General features: G+C 32.7%; 1 protein-coding gene across 12 annotated transcripts in view; it reads left to right on the top strand.

Annotated features, from left to right (window-relative positions):
• Nucleotides 1-19877, top strand: part of SCLT1 (sodium channel and clathrin linker 1) — a 168631-nt gene that overhangs the window by 89670 nt on the left and 59084 nt on the right. For all 12 annotated transcript variants that reach the window (XR_004313715.1, XR_004313714.1, XR_004313717.1 and 9 more), the window contains 4 exons: nucleotides 734-808; nucleotides 2695-2840; nucleotides 6243-6435; nucleotides 12598-12794. Coding sequence is in view for 6 of the 12 variants with exons in the window: in XM_032463381.1 (XP_032319272.1) it covers nucleotides 734-808; nucleotides 2695-2840; nucleotides 6243-6435; nucleotides 12598-12794 (611 nt within the window). In the remaining 6 variants the exon portion in view is untranslated. The remainder of the gene's footprint in view (nucleotides 1-733; nucleotides 809-2694; nucleotides 2841-6242; nucleotides 6436-12597; nucleotides 12795-19877) is intronic.

The following is a 19877-nucleotide window of genomic DNA, read 5'->3' as shown; positions in this document are numbered from 1 at the left end:
AAAGTAATTGAATATTAATTGGCAATATACTGTTAGCAAAGCAGATTCATCCAAAGCATAATTTACAATCAGTAGAAAATAACCACATCCATTCTCAAAAATAAATAGCAAATAACAACTGTGAAGAACTAGTCATTATGATGATTGTTTTTAGTTTTCGTCTCATTTGCAAATTTTGCATTTTATTGACTAACTAATATGCTTGCTTGATTTTACTGATAAAGCCCTTTTGAGCCAGAAATGTTTTATGTCCATTGGCTGTTTATAAGTTTTGCAACAGAAAATTAGCTATTCTAGAATTTATATACCCATACGCCTTTTAGGCCATAGGTTATCCTATGGTGGTGTGCCACTGACCTGTTCTGTTGTCTTTTAAAATATGTGATAAGAGAATATGAAAAGGAACACTGTAATATGAGAAGGGGGTCTCATTTATTTATTTTTTCCCCTGGAATCCCTCAATCTCTATTATCTACATAATATGTTCAATTAGAACTCCTTGACATTCTGTCCTGGAGGTGATTTCTGAAATCCTGAGATAGGTAACTCTTTAAAGGTTGAGGGCTTTTTTTTTTTTTTTTTTAAATATATATAATCGATATGGTCCTGCTGTATACAATGTGTATAAAGTGTGGTATTCCTGTTATAAACAAATCATTTTACTTTTCCATTTTCCTCATTTTTCTTAAGGTTTTACAGATATATTTATTTACAATATGATTTGAATTTATAGGAGTGTGCTGAAAAACAAGACCAAATTGATCAAGCCATTAGGGAGAAAAAATCAGTGGAAGAAGAACTAGAAAAGGTAAAGAGAAAACAGAAAAAATAACTACCTAAAACCCAACTGCAAATATTCAATATAATTTTCTGCTTTCATTATACTGTCTACTAGCAACCCCTTTATTATAAGTATTCTCTTGGTGAGTGCTTTTATTTGCTTGAAAAATATTCAGAATCTGCATTTAAATACTGGTATTGCCTATATTCATTTCTTTACAAGAATGGCCACATTATTTGTAACTTTTTACTTAAAAGTATAAATTTGACAGAGTAGCTATATTTCTTGCTTAGAGCTTATCCTCATTTTGTCTTTCTTATCTTTTTAAATTCTCTGCCAACTCTTACTGGGTTTAGGCCATCTATAACTATAACATGTGTGTATATCCAAAAAATTATAATACTGCTATAATTTTAACCTTTAAAGTACAGATTTTTATTTGTAGTTAGGAAAAATATTTACCCCAGTGACATTTGAGAAAGAATATTGTGAGAAGTCTAAATTTAAAGTTTAAAATATATTTCTTATTTAAATGACTTTTTTTTATTAGCAGTAAATATCCCAGTCTTTTAAAATGCCTTGGGGTGGGGGAAAGGCTAAATTTAATTCAGCACATACTGTGTTTGAGATGCTGCATTAGTAACTTTCATAGAGAGGTTAAGTAACTTCCCCAATGTTAAAAAATAGTAAATGGTAGAGTCAGAGTTTGACTTTCAAAGAAGAGCTATGTAGCATAAAAAACCTTTGATGTATCTATGACAACATCAGATTGTAAAAAAGTAATTTACAAAGCATAATATAGTGTATAGTCCCATTTGTGTAAAAAGAAAAAGAAAAATACACATCATGTTCAAGTTAGACCCTTCATGGTCACCACTGTCCTGCAAAGTTGATCTCTTCTGAGTTTCGATCTGTTACGGAGTAGGAACAGGTCGTATTTAGATTGTAACCTGACATACCTCGGTGTTTGAGTGAATTTTTTTTTTAATATCACATGGTATAGGTTAAGGAATAGGCTTTATTGGGGAAATATAAAACCCACAAGGCTAAAGGCAACAGGTAAAGAGAAGTCACAGCTTTTTCTTCTCCCATGGTTCCACAGACAAGGCATGCTACAGTCAAAGTACTGCTGAGACTGCAGTATAGGTCTATATTTTAGTAGCAGGACACTGGTATGCCAATATTCTGTCTTTTTGTAGAGCAGGAGTGACAAAGCAGTCTTGTCAGTGGGAGAAGACACAGGTTACTTGGCCAGGCAGTTTGGATTTAGAGGGTTCCTGTGTGTAGGGTTTTGCTGAAAATGTGAGCTGCCTAGCACCTAGAGACCTTGTGAATCATGGGATGTTACAGCCTTTGTTGTAAGTGGAAGCCCAGTCTCACAGGAAGCAGAACATGGGTGTAACCACTTCTGCTAGGGAAAGGGAAACCATTTCAGCTAGATCATCTTCTAGTTAACATAGAGTGAGATTCTGGAGTCACTTGCAGATAGTTCTTCTCATTGCATCACAGCAGTGTATCTGTACTGTTGAATATTGCAATACAGAATTATCTTGAAGGTATTCATTAAAGAATCAAAGCATTTGTCTCTAAATGGTGACACTTAAGAGTGTTTTTTTTTTAACTTCAGCTATTTTACATCTCTTTCTAAAACATTAAAACTGTTTAAAAAGCTTACAATGAGCATGAATAATTTCAAAAATAAGTAATTATTTTATGTTATTTTTCATCATCTTATTTTGTAAATGTGAAGTAACCAAAATTAATTATTGATATGTTTTAATGTTACAGTGGGAACAGATGAACACATGATCATGGATTTTTATTTCTCATCATTTATTTCAGTTTCTAAACTGTGTAATTTCTTAAGACAATTTCCTTCTGTAAGGTAGTATACATATAAGCCTCTTCTGCAGATTTACCATGAAGGCAGAATAAATGAAAGTGATTACAGAAAACTGGAAGAAATGCACCAAAGATGCCTGGTTGCAGAGTGTTCAAAAGATGATCTTCAGCTAAGACTTAAGACCGCAGAAAATAAAATCAAACAACTTGAAATGAAGTAAGTTACTCTTTTGGATTTTCAAAATTCAAACAATTTTGGACAGGTTTTATTTTTATACAACTCATAATTATATATTATGTTGAAAAAAAGACTGTTTCGGCCAAACAATTTTTTTCAAGATTATTTTTGAAAACTAATTTCTTCAGGAAGAAATGATTTAACAGTACTGTACCATTTTATTTGAAATTTCTTGTTTCTGGCAGTTAAATAGAATGTTCATGAGATCTTTTTTTTTCATGGTAACTGTACAGCTATTAAGGAGCTCGCTTATAATTATTGCTTTTATACTCAGTTTGTATTTATATTTCTTGAGGTATTGAGTAGTCAAAAATAATCCATCATGTTTATGTATTTCATTATTTGTTAAAATGATAAACTTATAATCTGTCATATCCACACTGAATATTTCTGTACCTTCCCCCCCAGATTATTACTTAGTATAGTAAATCTTGCTTATTTTAAGTTGTATGAAGTCTCGATCTCTGTTATAAAATATGTTTAATAGATACTTAAAAATAAAGAGGAGTGATATCAGCAATATGGCAGAATAGGAAGTCCCCAGCCCATATCCCTCTGCAGAAACAAATATTTGACAGCCATCCATGGACAAAGTGTCTTTGTGGGAGCTTTGGGGTCTAAGTAGGTGGTTGCAAAACCCCAGTGGAGCCCCAAAATGAGGAGGCAAGCCTGTGCACCAGTGGCAGTCTCCCCAGCTGTGGTCCCATGTATGAACCCAAAGCAGCCCCATCTCTCTGTGGACCTGGCTCTAAGCCTGCATGCCCAGTCCTGCACCTAGCCCCTTCCCAAGGGACCCTTGTAGGTACTCTTAGTGATTCAAAGAAGTAATCAAAAGGGAAATCAAAAGTTGAGACAAACAAAAATAGAAACAAAATACACCAAATTTATGGGATTCAGCAAAATCAGTTCTTAGAAGAGAGTTTATAGTTATAAATGCCTACATTAAGAAAAGAAAGATCTCAAATAAACAACCCAACTTTATACCTCAAGAAACTAGAAAAGGAAGAAAAACCTAAGCCTAAAGTTAGGAGAAGGAAGGAAATACCAAAGATTAGAGCAGAAATAAGTAGAGAATTTTTTAAAAATAGAAAAGGTCAAACTAAGACTTGGTCTTTTGAAAAAGTAAACAAAATTGACAACCCTTTAACTAGACTAAGAATAAAAGAAGACTCAATAAATCAGAAATAAGAGAGGAGATATACCGGTGATACCACACAAATACAAAGGACCATAGGATACTACTATGAATAATGATAAGCCACAACAAATTGGACAACCTTGAAGAAATGGATAAATTCCTAGAAACATACAACCTTACAAAAGTAAATCTGAAATAGAAAATTTGAACAGACCAATTATATTAAGGATATTGAATCAGTAGTCAAAAACCTAGGATTTTTGGAAAGTTCAGAACCAGATGACTTCACTGATGAACTGTACCACATATTTAAAGAAGATTTAATGCTAATCATTCTTAAACTCTTTCATAAAATGGAATAGGAAAGAACATTTCCAACTCATTTTACAAGGCCAGCATTAGTCTGATACCAAAGCAAGAAGACACTATAAGAAAATAAAACTATAGGCTAATATCCCTGATGAAGATAAGTGTAAAAATCCTAAAAAACAAATAAAAACTAGCAAACCAAATTCAAGAATGCATTAAAAGGATCATACACCATGACCAAGTGGGATTAATACTAGGGATGCAAGGATGGTTTGACATATGCAGATTAGTAAATGTGATATAACACACTAAAGAATGAAGGATAAAATTCATGTGATCATTTCAATAGATGTAGAAAAAGCATTTCACAAAATACAAATTCATGATTTAAAAAAAAACCTCAATTAGATGTAGAAGAAATGTACCTCAACGTAGTAAAGGTCATATGTAACAAACTCACAACTAATGTCATACTTAGTGGTGAAAAGCTAAAAACTTTTGCTCTAAAATCATAAACAAGACAGGGGTGCCCACTCTTGCCACTTTTATTCAACATCGTACTGTATGTCTTACAGAAATTAGACAAGGAGAAAAAGTAAAATGTATCATCTACAGAAAAACAGATAAAGAAAAGAGGGTGTGTGTGTGCACGTGTATGGAGATGGAGATATGTATATATTCTCCAGGAATCCCTCTTTTCTCTGTTTTTTCCTTACAAATAGTTTGTTGAAAAACTGAGTTGTTAGTAGAGTTTCCTCTACCTACATGCGTATATGTGGTGTCATTTACGTAGTTTTTCTGTCCCACGTAGTTCCTAAAAACTAATAACTAAATTGAGATGCTTGATCTGATTCAGCTTTCACTTTTTTTGTAAGAATTCTTCAGAGATGGTGGTATTTTGAATTTCTGTTTGGAGGCACATAATGTGTTATTATTTTTGATCTTAGCGTCTTTATGACTTTAGCATACTTTGAGGATCATTGCCTAGATCTATCATTTCATTAGGAACTTGAGACAGGAAAAAAAGGGCTACAAGTATTATGGGAATAAAGGACCTTGTATATTCCCTGTGATAGCTGTCAATGAGGGAATGTTTACAGTTACTTAATTATGTGGGATTGAAAAGATAGAAATTTTAAAAGATAGGAATGTGGGGAGGATATAGCTCAGTAGTAGAGTGAATGACTAGCATGCACAAGGTCTTGGGTTCAATCCCCAGTACCTCCATTAAAAAATAAATAAATAAACCTAATTACCTCCCTCCCAACAAAATTTTTAAAATAAATAAAATTAAAAATAAATAAAAATTTAAAAAAATAGAAGATAGGAATAAAAATTAGCAGCATATTGAAGCAGTAAACAAGTTTGGAGGTTGTGTCCCCCAGTAGTCCATTGTTGAGAAAGGTCAAGAAATGTACCTATTTAAAGTATGATAAAACAAGAAGTTTATGGAACTAGAAGTTTATAAAAACCATTTCTAAGATATGTAACAGGAAAATATGAAATAGGTCTTATTATAATTCATAATTTAATATAGTCAGCTAATGTGTCTTCCTACAGAGCTGATTGATGATGAAAGGAGTTTTGATTAATACTTACTTCACTTTCTTACCATTAGCTTTAGTTTGTCCCATTGAAGTCCTCTTTACACAGTGATTCTCAATGGTAGTAAAACTTTGAAAGAAGTTTCACACTGATTTTCTAGGTGAGTGATAAAAGTTCAACTGAACTATTCTTAGTTAAGATTGCTAATTAATCATATTTGCCTGGTGTAACATAACATTGTGAAACCACATAGTCTTAAGTCCACAGTGAAGAGAAATGGCTTAGAACAAAGAAAACAAGTCTATAGTATAAAATATAGGCAGATTTTCTTGACATTTACTACAGATCATTAAGTTTAAAGGTTCTTTTTGTTTTGTTTTTTTAATCAGTTCCTCAGAAGAGATATCACGTTGCCAAGAAATGATTCAGAAACTTCAAAATGTACTGGAGTCTGAGAGAGAAAACTGTGGATTTGTCAATGAACAAAGGCTGAAACTTCAGCAAGAAAATGAACAGTTACAGAAACAGACAGAGGATTTAAGAAAGACTGCTCTCGAGGCTCAGAAAAAAGCCAAATTAAAGGTATTTTCAAGACTAGTTAGAATTAAATGTGTACTTCTGAAAATCAAAATAGAATATTTAGAGAGACCTAGTAAAACATTTTTAAGTTTTTTTTTGTTTCGTTTTTTGTTTTTGCCTTCTCATCAGATAGCACTAAATCATATTGCAGAGCATTAACCAGTCTTTTCTGTATTGTAGAACTTGGCAAGCATACTTGAAAATGATTGCTTTCACTATCCACACACAAAAAAATCCTTTTCCAACCATGAAATGCACTGATATTTCTGCCAAAGCAATTTAAGCAGTGCTAGCAAGACGATAGATTAGACAACTTTACAGACTGCCATCCTCTCTTCTCTCTCTTTAGATAGCCTCTTGAAAATAGAGCTCTTAAAACTAGCTGTACAGAGGATGGTACATCAGTGTGCTCTGAAAACCATTCATAGGTAGTCTAAAATTCCATGCCAGGAAGAACGCAAGGGACAAAAGTCTCCTCTAGAAAAAAATTTCCTTTTATTTTCTCTCTCCTTTCCCCCTCTTCTTTACTCTAATGCTTACATGGTTTGACAGTAGGAACGTGATAACCTATTTGAGGGAGTTTCAAGAAGCACAGGTACCACCATCAGCATGTTGCTTGCCTTACCCTATTCCGTGTGACTTTTGTAAAAAGTGGCATTAATAACTCTTTACGATAAAGATTTATATCTTCCAGTTTCATAGGAAGGATGTGAAGCAGTAGCATTACTGTTTCACTTTGTTTTTTGTTCCTTTGAGGACTCCTAAGAAGTCACATTCCAACCCAGTTCATATTAGCATGTATTTATTTAACACCTCCTATTACAAGTGTCCAACACTGTAGTTATTTATAAAAGCTTAAACTCTGAACAAGAGACCCTAACATGTCATACAAAGAAGTTTGTAGTTTATGCTTTAGGCTGTGAGAAATCTTTTAAAAACAAAGGGGAAGAGTCACATTACCAGATACCAAGACTTTATATATAAAGCTGTGGTAATTAAGACAGTGTGTAATTGACATAAGAATAATCAGTGTGATCAATAGGACAAAATAGAATTCAGGAACAAAACCTTTTTTCATAATCACCTCGTTTATACAAAGGCATCACTGAAGTTCAATAGGGAAAGAATTGTTACAGTAGATGATGCTACCTCAGTTGGGTCCATATTTTTTAAACACAACAAAAAGAGCACTAATCATATTGAAAAGATAGATGAATTGGATTTCATTAAAATTAAGATTTTTAAGTGATTTAGAGGGACACCATTAAAAGAGTGAGAAGTGGGAAAAAATATTTATAAGATATATAACCAAAAGAAGGGGACTCATATTCACAATATAAAAATGTTTACCAATAATGAAATAATTATTAAGGAAAAAACAGACACCCCATTTCCAAAAATGGGCAAAAGAATTAAATAGGCATGTTATAAAAGAGAATATATGAAAAAATGTTCAACTTAATTATTTATCAGGGAAATATAATTAAAACTACAATGAGGTACTACTGCATACCTTCCAGAATGGCTAAAATTTTTAAAGCTGACAATATCAAGTGTTGACATAGATGTTACTTTCATATGTTATTTTGGGGAATATAAATTGGTACAACCACCATTTGGCAGTATCTTTCAAAGTTGGACATACATAAATACTATGCCAAATATAATAATAAAACTGGCTACATACCCAACAGATATTAGTGCTTATGTTTATCAAAATGTGCACAAAAATATTCATAGAAGTTTTAATCATATCAGAATACTGGAAACAACTCAAATGTCCATCAACTTGAGATGATACAAATACATTGTAGTATGTTCATACAACAGAACAGATGCAGCAACGAGAAAGAATGAGCTATGTCTATAAACAATGGTCGATGAGTCTCAGACATAATGTTGGACAAAGAAGCCAGACAAAAAAATTATAGTCCCTTAATTTCATTATATGAAAGTGAAGAATAGGATGGGATCAGAATAGCGGTAACATTTTAGGTGGGTGAATATTGACATAAGGGCACATGAGGAAGCCTCCTGAGAGTCCTAAATCTGGATGGTGACTCTGGTGTTTTTACACATGTGAAAATTGAGTTGTTCCCTTAAGGTTTATGTACTTCATTGTAAGAGAGAGAAATCATGGCAGAGGAAAGTGGGTAGGATTATAAGTAAAATAAGAGTGGCTGTGAGTTTGTTGTGGATTATGGAAGCTGGATGATAAGCATATAGGGACTCACTGTGATAGTCTTTCTATTTTGTGTATGCTTCAAAGTTCCCATTTTGAAGCATTTCCAGAATTTTTAAAAAGTGTATTTTGGTGAAAAAAAAAAGTTAAACCTTCATCTTATATTTTAAATTTCATATTATAAATTTCATATGGATTAATAACTTAAAACTATTAAAGATACTATAAAACATTAATAGGGAATGAAGGTGAATATTTAACTGACAGATGGGAAAGAACTTTTTCAGCAAAACCAAAAATGGAAGAAATTACAAAAGAATAAATATGTTGATAGATTTGAATATGTAAGAGTTTTTTTAAATTTATTTTATTTATTTTATTTTTAGGGGGGAGGTAATTAGGTTTGTTTGTTTATTTTTAGAGGATGTACTGGGGACTGAACCCAGGACCTCATGTGTGCTAAGCAAGTGCTCTACTACTAGAGCTATACCCTCCCCCAAATATATAAGGTTTGTAAACATTTAAAACACTTTTTAAAATATCTTAAAAAGAAATAACTGGAAGATGTAGTTTTAATAAATATGACAAAAGACAAAGATCATGAGGAGCTCTTAAAAATATTTGCAACCTGGGAGGACAACGTGTATGATGCATGAACAGAACTCACAAGCTAAGAAAAATTACTAATAAACTTTTTAAAAGTTTAACTCACTGTTAACTACAGTGTTATCAGTGTGAGTGAATGTGCAGCTGCAAGTATAAAATGGTATACATTTAGAGTCTAACATTTAGTCATAAAATAATTAGTGTCTCATAATTAAAGAAATTCATTGCAGCATTAGTTATATTAACAAATTAGAAACAATCCATCTAGAAATAAACAGTTAAATTATGGCACATCTATAAAATGCTATATTGAGTCATCATTAAAAACAATGTTTCCAAACAATTTATAATGCATTTATATTGTTAAGTCGTAAGTTTTAAAAAAAAGAAAAAATGTGCATATATATTTATATGTTGTAATCCTACATACACTAATCTCAATTTAAAAATTTATAAACAGAAATTATGTAGAAGTTAGAGGTAGTTATCTCTGCGTTGTAGATTACAGAAACCTTATATTTGTCTTTTTAACTTTTTGTATTTTCCATTATTTTACAATATACTTATGTTTTGGGCTTTGCATTTTTATAGTGGGGAAGAGAGGAATGAATGAATTTCCCCTACTTGGTACTCCATTTGATCTATCTTTAACAGTTCAGGATAGTAACTGAAGTTTCTTGGAAAGCAAAAAGATGGCAGAAATCTTATCTACCAAAAATGCTCCCTTTTGCCAAATCTGCATCTAGTGGAAGAGAAGAATCATTGGTAAATAAGGGACAGATTCTCTTAAATAGTTAGCTGTAATTCTATTTTGTGGAGGAGGGCTGTCAGATAAATGGCTGCTTTGTAGCTGATTCCTTCTCTGACAACATGAGAACCTAGTACTACACTTTCCTGCTTTTCTCCCCCTTGAAAGAGAGTGTGATCCTCCATAGATCAACTGAAAGGAGCCAAAGCCTCTCCATATCTTTGTGGTCTAAATACCCCTCATAAGAATGTAAAATTAGGAAATAGACAGTTTATAGCAATCCTTTACTGGAGTGAGTAGTTTTCTACAGAGGAGGGACACAAAGGAGAAGATAGGAAGACCATAAATTCTATTTTTCTTACCCTGAATTGAAACATTCTTGGGACTTTTATTGTTATAGGGAACCTAGTTGTTTCAGCCCTTATCTTCCAACAGCGCTCCAGACCTGTCCAGTTTAACAGTTGGAATTGTATCAGGTAAATGATCTGGGGTTTGTTTAAAGACCAAGTTTTGATACCAGGAAGCTAGCATTCATTCAGTCTACAGATAAAAATTTTTGACATCCTTACTATGTTTCAGGTGCTGAAGATACAATAGTAAGCAAAAAAGACATGGTCCCACCCTTAAAAACATATTATTTGCTTAGAGATGGGCAAACTTTAAATGTATATTTACAAATAAATGCTCTTTAGGAAAAGCATAGGAGAGCTTATAACATAGGGACCTGACTTTTTCTAGATAGATGGTAAGAGAATTTCCTGTAGGAGCAGTAATTGGGCTGAATTCTAAAATTTCAATAGAAATAACTAAGATAAGCAGGACAGGAAAGATTATTCCAAGCAAAGGGAACAATATGTGAAAAAGACCCAAGAATGGGAAGGCATTGTGGCAGAAACAAAGAAAGGGAAAGGAATAGTAGCATAACACAAACTTACAGAAGTAGGTAGAGACCAGGTTATCACGAAGGACCTTAGAACAAGGCTTGTCAGACTGCAAGTAGATTTTCTAAGTGGAAATGGGGAGTTAATTAGGCAGGCAGTTCTAAAACTATACAGATTCATAGACCAGTTTTCAATACATGTGTGAGAGAGAGACAGACAGACAGAATTAAACACTTCCACCTAAGATATCAGAACCATGGCTTCTGTGGAAAATGTGGAGATTGAGACAGGGAAGGCTGTTCAGTTCTAGATTTGCAGAATTCAATAATTCAAAAATTAGTTAAATAGAGGAGTCAAAGAGCCTTAGGAGATTTTCACTGCAGTTATAAAATACAAAATTAATAAATCCAAAGTGGTTTTTCCAGTGTCAGTATTTACAAAGTAAAATTTCTACTTGTGTACCATTTGAGAAAGCAAATTTAAGAGTTTTAGGAAGCATGTTGCGTTTAGCAGTGGTAGTAAGGACAGGTTGTTTGCAGTTTCCCCCCATGAGCCTTAGATTTTGCTATTGTTGGGTTTTCTTTGGTATTTTTTGAATTGGTAAAATTGAGTTCCTTTTTCATTCTTTTTTGAGTTTGAAAGTAGCCATATTTAATACATTACTAGAAGCCTTGCCAGCTGTGACCAATTTTAAAGAAACTTAGTTTAAAATATCATAAGGTAGGTATTCTTTATAATATTTCTTCAGTGTAGCAAGATGAAGATGGATTGAGAATATAACAAAGAAATTGTTCTAGTCACTGTTTAACTATTTTCTCGGCTGTCTCAAGTATGGCAATAGGTAGTTTGATTCTAGACGGATACAAGAGAAGACAGTTCATTACATGTTTTGATTGTTTTAGGGTATTAGGCTTAATTCTGTCTGTGAACCCCAGTGGAGAAAGCTTTTGTTTGTATGTTCATTCTGCATTAAGGCATTTTTACTATAATAACAGACATAACCTACAAATAACTAAAGGCATTTCCAAATGAGTTTCTCAAAGTCATTATAGTCTTTTCATGAAAAAACAAAAGCAAAAAAGCAACACTTCGTTCATTTACACTAACTGAAGTGGTAAAGGGATTTCTATATATGATTTTCTTTGACTTTACAAAGCCCTTTGAAAGACAATCTGAAATTTATTATGTAAATCAAAAGTAACTTGAAGACCTTCTAAGAGGAGCTTCTGATGAACACGTCAGGGTGCTGGGAGGGTGGCATACATGGAGAGAGCATGGAAACTCCAGACACACCCTACATCCTGTACCTTGCTGTGTGTGACTCTTCTATTTAGCTGTTCTAGAGTCGTAGCCTTTATAATAAACCAGTAAACACTTTTTTTTAAATGACTTGAGTAAAAACCTAAATTTCAGTTACTGAGAGCATGAACATTTTCTGTGTTTTCTGGCAACAAAAATAAAAATAGGTAAGAGCAGTTTTGTATTCCATAGTATACTTTTTTCCTACTGGTGTTTTAAGGTGTTGGGGCAAGTGTTGAAAAATTTGTAGCCCAAAATTTATATTATAATACAAAATAAGTCTTCATATGTTTGGAGACAATTTGTAAACCTAATTTTTATATAGATTTCTCACCAAATATTTCTGTGCAGCAGACAACACAGTGATTCCTTTTGTATATATCATTGATCATTATATCTCCTAGGGTAACAGAAAGGAAAAAAAATACTATGTTCATTTTATTCCTTAGATCAGTACAATGGAACATGAATTTTCAATAAAGGAACATGGGTTTGAAGTTCAACTGAGAGAGTTAGAAGATAGTAATCGAAATTCCACTGTTGAACTGAGGCATCTCTTAGTGACTCAACAGAAGGCGGCCAACAGGTGGAAAGAAGAAACGAAGAAACTCACTGAAAGTGCAGAAATTAGGATCAGCAATCTAAAGTAAGTCCACTATTAATTGTTTGATACATTTTATAGAAGAAATTATTGAATAATTTAGTTTAATGTCCTTGCCATAATATTTTGTAAAAATGTTTGTCTGGACCTTGTACTTTTATTTTTTATTCAGCAAATATTTATTGAACTACTATGAAAAATATTAAGCATTATAAACCAAACTAATATGTTTTATAAAGTTTATTAATATTACACAGAATTTAAGGATTTTTGTTGGATATGGCAGTTTTGAATCTCAACACCTTTTGCATATAGGTATAGCACAATGGTTGTCTATAGTTATAACAGAATCCATTTGACCTACAAAGCCTAAAATATTTGTTCTCTGGTCCTTTAAGAAAAAAATTGCTGACCCTTGCCCAGAAAGAACTTGAGCATTTATGATGAATGAAATGGGAAGCCATGAAAGACTTGTAGCAAAGTGATATGGTCAGGCTTCAGTGTTCAACAAATCAGTTTAGCTGCTATAGAAAAAATAGACTAGAGAGGGTCAAGGGCAGAAGAGAGAAGGTAGGCCAGTACTGCAATAATCCAGTTATAAAGTGATGGTAACTTGGATTAAGGTTTGAAGAGTTGGAAATTATATTTTTTATAAAAGTATACTCTGGATCATGTTCAGTATGAGCTACCTAAAAGACATTTAAGTCAGGATATTGACTCATTAGTTAGGTATGTAAGTTTGGAGTTCAGGAAGGAGACTGCAAGAGGAGCTATGAATTTGGGAGTCATTAACATACACATGATTTTTAAAGTATTGGAATAAGAATGTATAGAAGGGAAATCTAGATAGATAATCAAGCTGTCTGAGGACTAAGTTCCAAAAGTTAAAGTTTGGGGAGATGAAAATTCCACTGAGACTAAAAGAAAGAATATTGAGAGAAATAATCAGGAAAGAATGCTAATTTAAAAAAGAGAGAATGAGCAATAATAATAGTAGGTGATATTTACATTTTACTGGCAGAGAAACTGAGGGCCAAGGGAGGTTAAGAAACTTGTTCAAGGTCACATAGCTCATAAAGTGACAGATCCTGGTTTTAAATTCAGGCACTTTGGATAAAGACAATATGCTCTTAACCATTATGTTTTTGGTAACAGTTTTTTGCAGCTTTTTTTTTTTTTTGAAGTATAGTTGCTGTACAATATTATATAAGTTACAGGTGTACAGTATAGTGATTCATAATTTTTAAAGGTTATACTCCATTTATAGTTATTATAAAATATTGGTTGTATTCCCCATGCTCTACAGTATATCCTTGTGGCTTATTTTATACCAAATAGTTTGTACTTGCTGCTACCCTATCCCTATATCGCCACTCCCCGCTTCCCTCTCCCCACTGGTAACCCTTAGGTTTTTCTCTGTGTCTGTGAGCCTGCTGGGTTTTGTTATATTTACTAGTTTGTTGTGTTTTTTAGATTCCACATATAATTGATATCATATAGTATTTGTCTTTCTCTGGCTGACTCGTTTCACTTAGTATAGTGCTCTCCAAGTCCATTCATGGCAAATGGCAAAATTTCATTTTTTATGTCTGAGTGTATTCCAGTATGTGTACACACACACACACACACACACACACATCCATCAGGTCTTCTTTATCCATTCATCTGTTGATCAACACTTAGGTTGTTTCCATATCTTGGTAATTACAAATAGTTCTTCTGTGAACATTGGGATGCAGGTATCTTTTCGAATTATTGTTTCTGTTTCTTTCAGATACACACCCAGGAGTAGAGTTGCTAGGTTATACGGTAGTTCTATGTATAGTTTTTTGAGAACCCTCCATACTGTTTTCCACAGTGGTTATACCAATTTACATTCCAATCAATGGTGTACGAGGGTTGCCTTTTCTCCATATCCTCAACAACATTTGTTATATGTGTTCTTTTTGATGATAGGCATTCTGACAGGTGTGATGTGATATCTCATTGTAGTTTTACCGATTTACATTTCCATGATGATTAGCAGTGTTCAGCATCTTTTCATGTGCCTGTTGTCCATCTGCATTTCCTCTTTAGAAAAAAAAAATGTGTATTCAAATATGCTGCCCATTTCTTAATCTGGTTGTTTGGAGGATTTTTTGATAAATTGTATAAGCTGTTTACATATGTTGGATATTAATCCCTTATCAGTCATATCATTTGCAAATGTTTTCTTCCATTCAGTAGGTTGTTTTATCATTTTATCAATGATTTCCTTTGCTGTGCAAAATCTTTTAAGTTTAATTAGGCCTCCTTTGTTTATTTTTGCTTTTATTTCCTTTGCTTTAGGAGATGGATCCAAAAAAATATTGCTTCAATTTATGTTGAAAAATGTTCTGCCTATGTTTTCCTTTAGGAGTTTTATCCAGTCTTCTTTTTAAGTCTTTAATCCATTTTGAGTTTATTCTTGTATATAGTACTAGAAAATGTTCTAGTTTCATTCTTTTACATGTAGCTTTCCAGTTTTCCCAGCACCACTCATTGAAGAAACTGTCTTTTCTCCATTGTATATTCTTACCTCCTTTGTCATAGATTAATTGACCATAAAGTGTGTTGAGCTTATTTCTGGGCTCTCTGTCCTTTTAACTTCCCTAATAGCTTTGTGTGTGGATAATTCCCTACCTTTACTATTTGCCTTTACTGGTGAGCTCTTTCATTTTGTAATTTTCATATTTCTTGTTGTGACCTTTTCTTTTTCACCTAGAATAATTCCTTTAACATTTGTTGTAAAGCTAAACTTTTGGTTGTGCTGAACTTTTTTAGTTTTTACTTGTCTGTAAAGCTTTTGATTTCTCCATCAAGTATGAAGAAGAGCTTTGCTGGGTAGAGCATTCTTCGTTGTAGGTTTTCCCCTTTTATCACTTTAAATATATCATGGCACTCCTGGCCGGCAGAGTTTCTGCTGAAAAATCATCTGATAGCCTTATAGGAGTTGACTTGTATGTTATTTATTCCTTTTTCCTTGCTGCTTTTAATAGTCTCTCTTTATATTTCATTTTTGTCATTGTAATTAATTGTCTTGGTGTGTTCCTCTTTGGGTTAACACTGTATGTGACTCTCTGCACTTCCTGGACTTGGGTGATTATTTCCTTTCCTGTCTTTTTCACTGATGGTTGTTCTTCAGATAGTTGTGATTGTGGTGTACTCAGGAGTTGAGTTCAGGGTCTTTCTACCCCACCATCTTGGCAATACCCCCATAACCATTATGTTTTACAAAATGCCACTTATTGGTTGAAAAAGGGAGGACTGAGAATGAACCTTTCAGTGTGACACTCTGTGGTGGTATTGTTAACCATGGTAGGAGGAGTTTTGGTAGAATGCTGTAATGAAAATGTATTTGGAATTAATTTAGAAGAAAAGGAAAATTGTTTCTTCCAGTTAATGGTGAGCTAGGAAATCTGTACCATAACTAAAAAAATTAGATGAATTACAAAAAGCATCTACTAAAAGCATTAAAGAACAGAAAAAAAATTACCAGTTTGACTATATCCCAGAATGCAAAATTATTAAAACAATTAGAAAATACATTTATATAATTTACCACATTAAGTTACTAAAAGAGAAATCACAGGGTCTCCTCAATAGATATGGAAAAAGCATATGAGAAAATTTAATATCTGTCCATTTATGATTTTTAAATATATCTCTTAGCAAACTAGAAATAGAACTTCCTTAATTTTATAAAGGTATCTATTCTAAAGTAAACATTATTCCTACTGCAAAAAAAAAAAGTTAACTTTGCTTTGAAGATTGAGAAGATAACAAAGAAGTCTACTATTACCACTTATATTAGTTTTGTACCAGAAGTCCTAATCAGTATACTATGGCAAGAAAAAGAAATAAAATGTATACAAACTAAAAAGGAAGGAATAAGACAGTAAATGATTGTATATGCAGAAAGTCAAAAATAATTCATAGACAGATTATTAGGTGAACATACAGAATTCAGTTATATTTTACATACCAGCAACAAGCATTTCAAAATAAAACTTTAAAAATAGTAAAGTTTACAGTGCATCCAGAAATATCAAATACCCAAGAATAAATCTAACAATGTGTAAGACTTACACGTGAAAAGTATGATACTAAGATATATTAAGATGTAAAGAAGGCCTAAGTAAGTAGAGATCATGTTAATTGATCAGAATACTCAATATTATAAATTATTAACACCCCCCACAAACGATCTATAGATTTAGTGTAATCCCAGCCAAAAAATTAACCATCACACTTCCTGTATCATACATGAGGAAACTCTGGACTTTAAAAAAGTTATACAAGTCCACAGTTAATTATCTGCAATTCCAAATTCAAAAAGCTCTGATAACAGTCTTTTCCTAAGTTAGCTGCCTACACTTGATGACAAAACCTGATGAACTGATCGATAGGAAGGTATTTATCATACAGGTATATTTATGTGGACACACACATACATACACACATATATACAGTTACACAGAAACATATATTTCCTTTATTGTGCCTATTAATATGTTTTACTGAGAAATATTTATTACCATTGTAATCTCTGTCCTACTCTAAACCCCTGAAGTATCTTCCTTTGATGTCTTGGATTTTGCTATCTTGTATATATAACTTGTGCAAAACAGCTAATCACTCCCAGTAGATTATTGATAGTAAATGTGTTTTATTTTAGTTTATATTCCCTGAAGTATCAAGCAAAATGATTTGGCAAAAGAAAACACATAGAATGTTGAATTTAATTGCCTTGAGTCTGTCAAATAGTTTTAACACAACCCCATTAGTCTGGACTAGAAAGGTTGTTAAGACCCCTTGCAACTTATGACTTCAGGAATACATACTTGATTTTTTGAAAGTAATTTTACCTCAGTTATACATGTATTTTATTATCAAGGAGTTTCAGATGATTCTCATGAGTTGTCTCATTACTATATAGGAGCCTATGAGTTGTGAGATTATCCATATTTTTGGAGGATGTTATTATTTCAGAGAAATCAAAGAATGTCTTCAAAAATTATAGATACCCTAGATTTTAAGTTACACGGAGCTTAGATTCTGCATATGTATATTTTAATATGTAAGGTTAAATATATTTGACCTTGATAAGCACCTTAATTTTTGCAGCAAATGCCCTATGTTAAATTCATACGACTAAAATTATTTTAAATGCTCTAAGATGATTCATACTTCTAAAATAACCTCTAAAGTGTTTAACAAGGGAAAATTTTTGTAGTCTGTTTTCAATCATAGACAAACCAAAGATTCTCATGAATTATTTCTCCTCTAGAACATAAACTGAGGCAGAGATCTGGCACTGGGCACAGAATATTAGTGTTCTTACATTTAGCACACACAAAAGATCAAACTAGAAAGCAAAGTGAGAAAGAAGAGTAGACTTGAATCAACTTAGAGGAGGATACGAGAACACACCAGTGACATTAAACAAGATGGCCTGTACTTGTAAAAAAAAAAAAAAAAGAAAAAATAGATAAAATACTGTATTAGTGAAAATATGTGAGTAAATCTCAAATAATGAAACCCTGGTAACTGTGGTTATTTGATATAATCACTCACTGCCTTTAGTACCTACTAATAATATTAATAAGATGCTACTAGATTGGTAAACTCATTCATCTTTTGGTAAAACTCCTAATGAGCTAAATCAAGATAACAAAAGGCTTCTTAGATTACTCAAACCCAGTTTTCAAATATTGAAAAATATAATAGATTTTAAGAAGAAATATTGATCTGGCTTGAGAATCGAAGGTGTGAAATACAGTGCAGAAGATCCAAAGGTCAGCAGTGAATGACAATTTTGGAGGAACATATTTACTGGAATATAAAGGTATTTGGTAATCAAAAATTAATAGTAAATGATATCTTTAATAATTCCTTGTTTTTAAAATCTGTAATAGCAAATGTTTATATAATGAAATATATTTACATTTGTTGATTCTTTTAAGATGCAAACAAATCTTGACACTAAAACATAATTGAATGCTGAAATCTAAGAAAGAAATATCACAAAAGGGAATTCTTGTTTAATTACATTACGGAATTACTAGTCCCACAGATATTATTTTAATTTGATCTTCTCTGTTTGGGACTTATACTATCAGTTTCATTACAGAACTACTAATCTCTCTCCTAAAGCTTTTAATATGACCCATTTGGGAAAAAGTTATGATTTCTACCCTCCTCCATATGAAAAACCTGATTAGTTCCCTCCTCCCTCCCTTTCTTTCTCTCCTCTTACTGAATAGTTTTAGATGCCTGTGCCAGTATTTGAAGTGGAAATAGTTTTTTTTCTTCTCTGTTTTTTTATCAACCTTATTTTATCTGACCATTTCAATAAATTTTCTTTTACTTTTTTCTTTAGGTATTCACACATAAACTTCAAATAACTTAGACCTTCTGATCTCAAATTCTTGGTCTTTGAAAAGATACCTATTCTTATACTATTATCACCTCTTTGTTGAATTCTCCACTGCACCTCTTTCAGCCCTACATCTTTCTTAATGTTTGTCCTAACTTTGTAACTGTCTATAGGATATTTACTGTTTGTCTTGTTATTATCTCAATTTCTACATTTCAAAACCCAAGTTACAATATTACATCTTCCAAATAGATGTCTACCTCTAATGGTCTTTTCTCTGTTATTGGTGCCACTATTTCCCTAATCTCCTAGATATAAAACCTTTTAGCCATCTGTGACTCATTCTTTGCCTTCATCTTCTTTCAGTATCCAAGTACTGTTGATTCTCCTTTTGAAATGCCTCCTCTCTTTCCATTCCCACTGCCATGACTCTATAACTGCATTAGGTATCTACTGCTGTGTGACAAATTACCCTACATTTTAGTTGCTTAAAAACAACATTTATTATTTCATAATTTATGAGCCAGGGAATTTGGGAGTAGCTCATCTGGGTGATTCTGGTTCAAGGTCTCTCATGAAGTTACAATGAAGATGTCATATGGAGATTTGGTGGGAACTGGATGCCCATCTTCCAGACTCACTCACATGGCTATTGGAAGGAAGCCTAAGTTCCTAACGGGTTGTTGCCACACCTCAGTTTACTGCCACGTAGGCCTTTCCACAGAGAAGCA

This window comes from Camelus ferus, chromosome 2 (genome assembly GCF_009834535.1).
Source record: "Camelus ferus isolate YT-003-E chromosome 2, BCGSAC_Cfer_1.0, whole genome shotgun sequence".
NCBI lineage: Eukaryota > Metazoa > Chordata > Mammalia > Artiodactyla > Camelidae > Camelus > Camelus ferus.
Note: the sequence above shows the minus strand (reverse complement) of the source record. Positions and strands in the feature narration are given on the sequence as shown.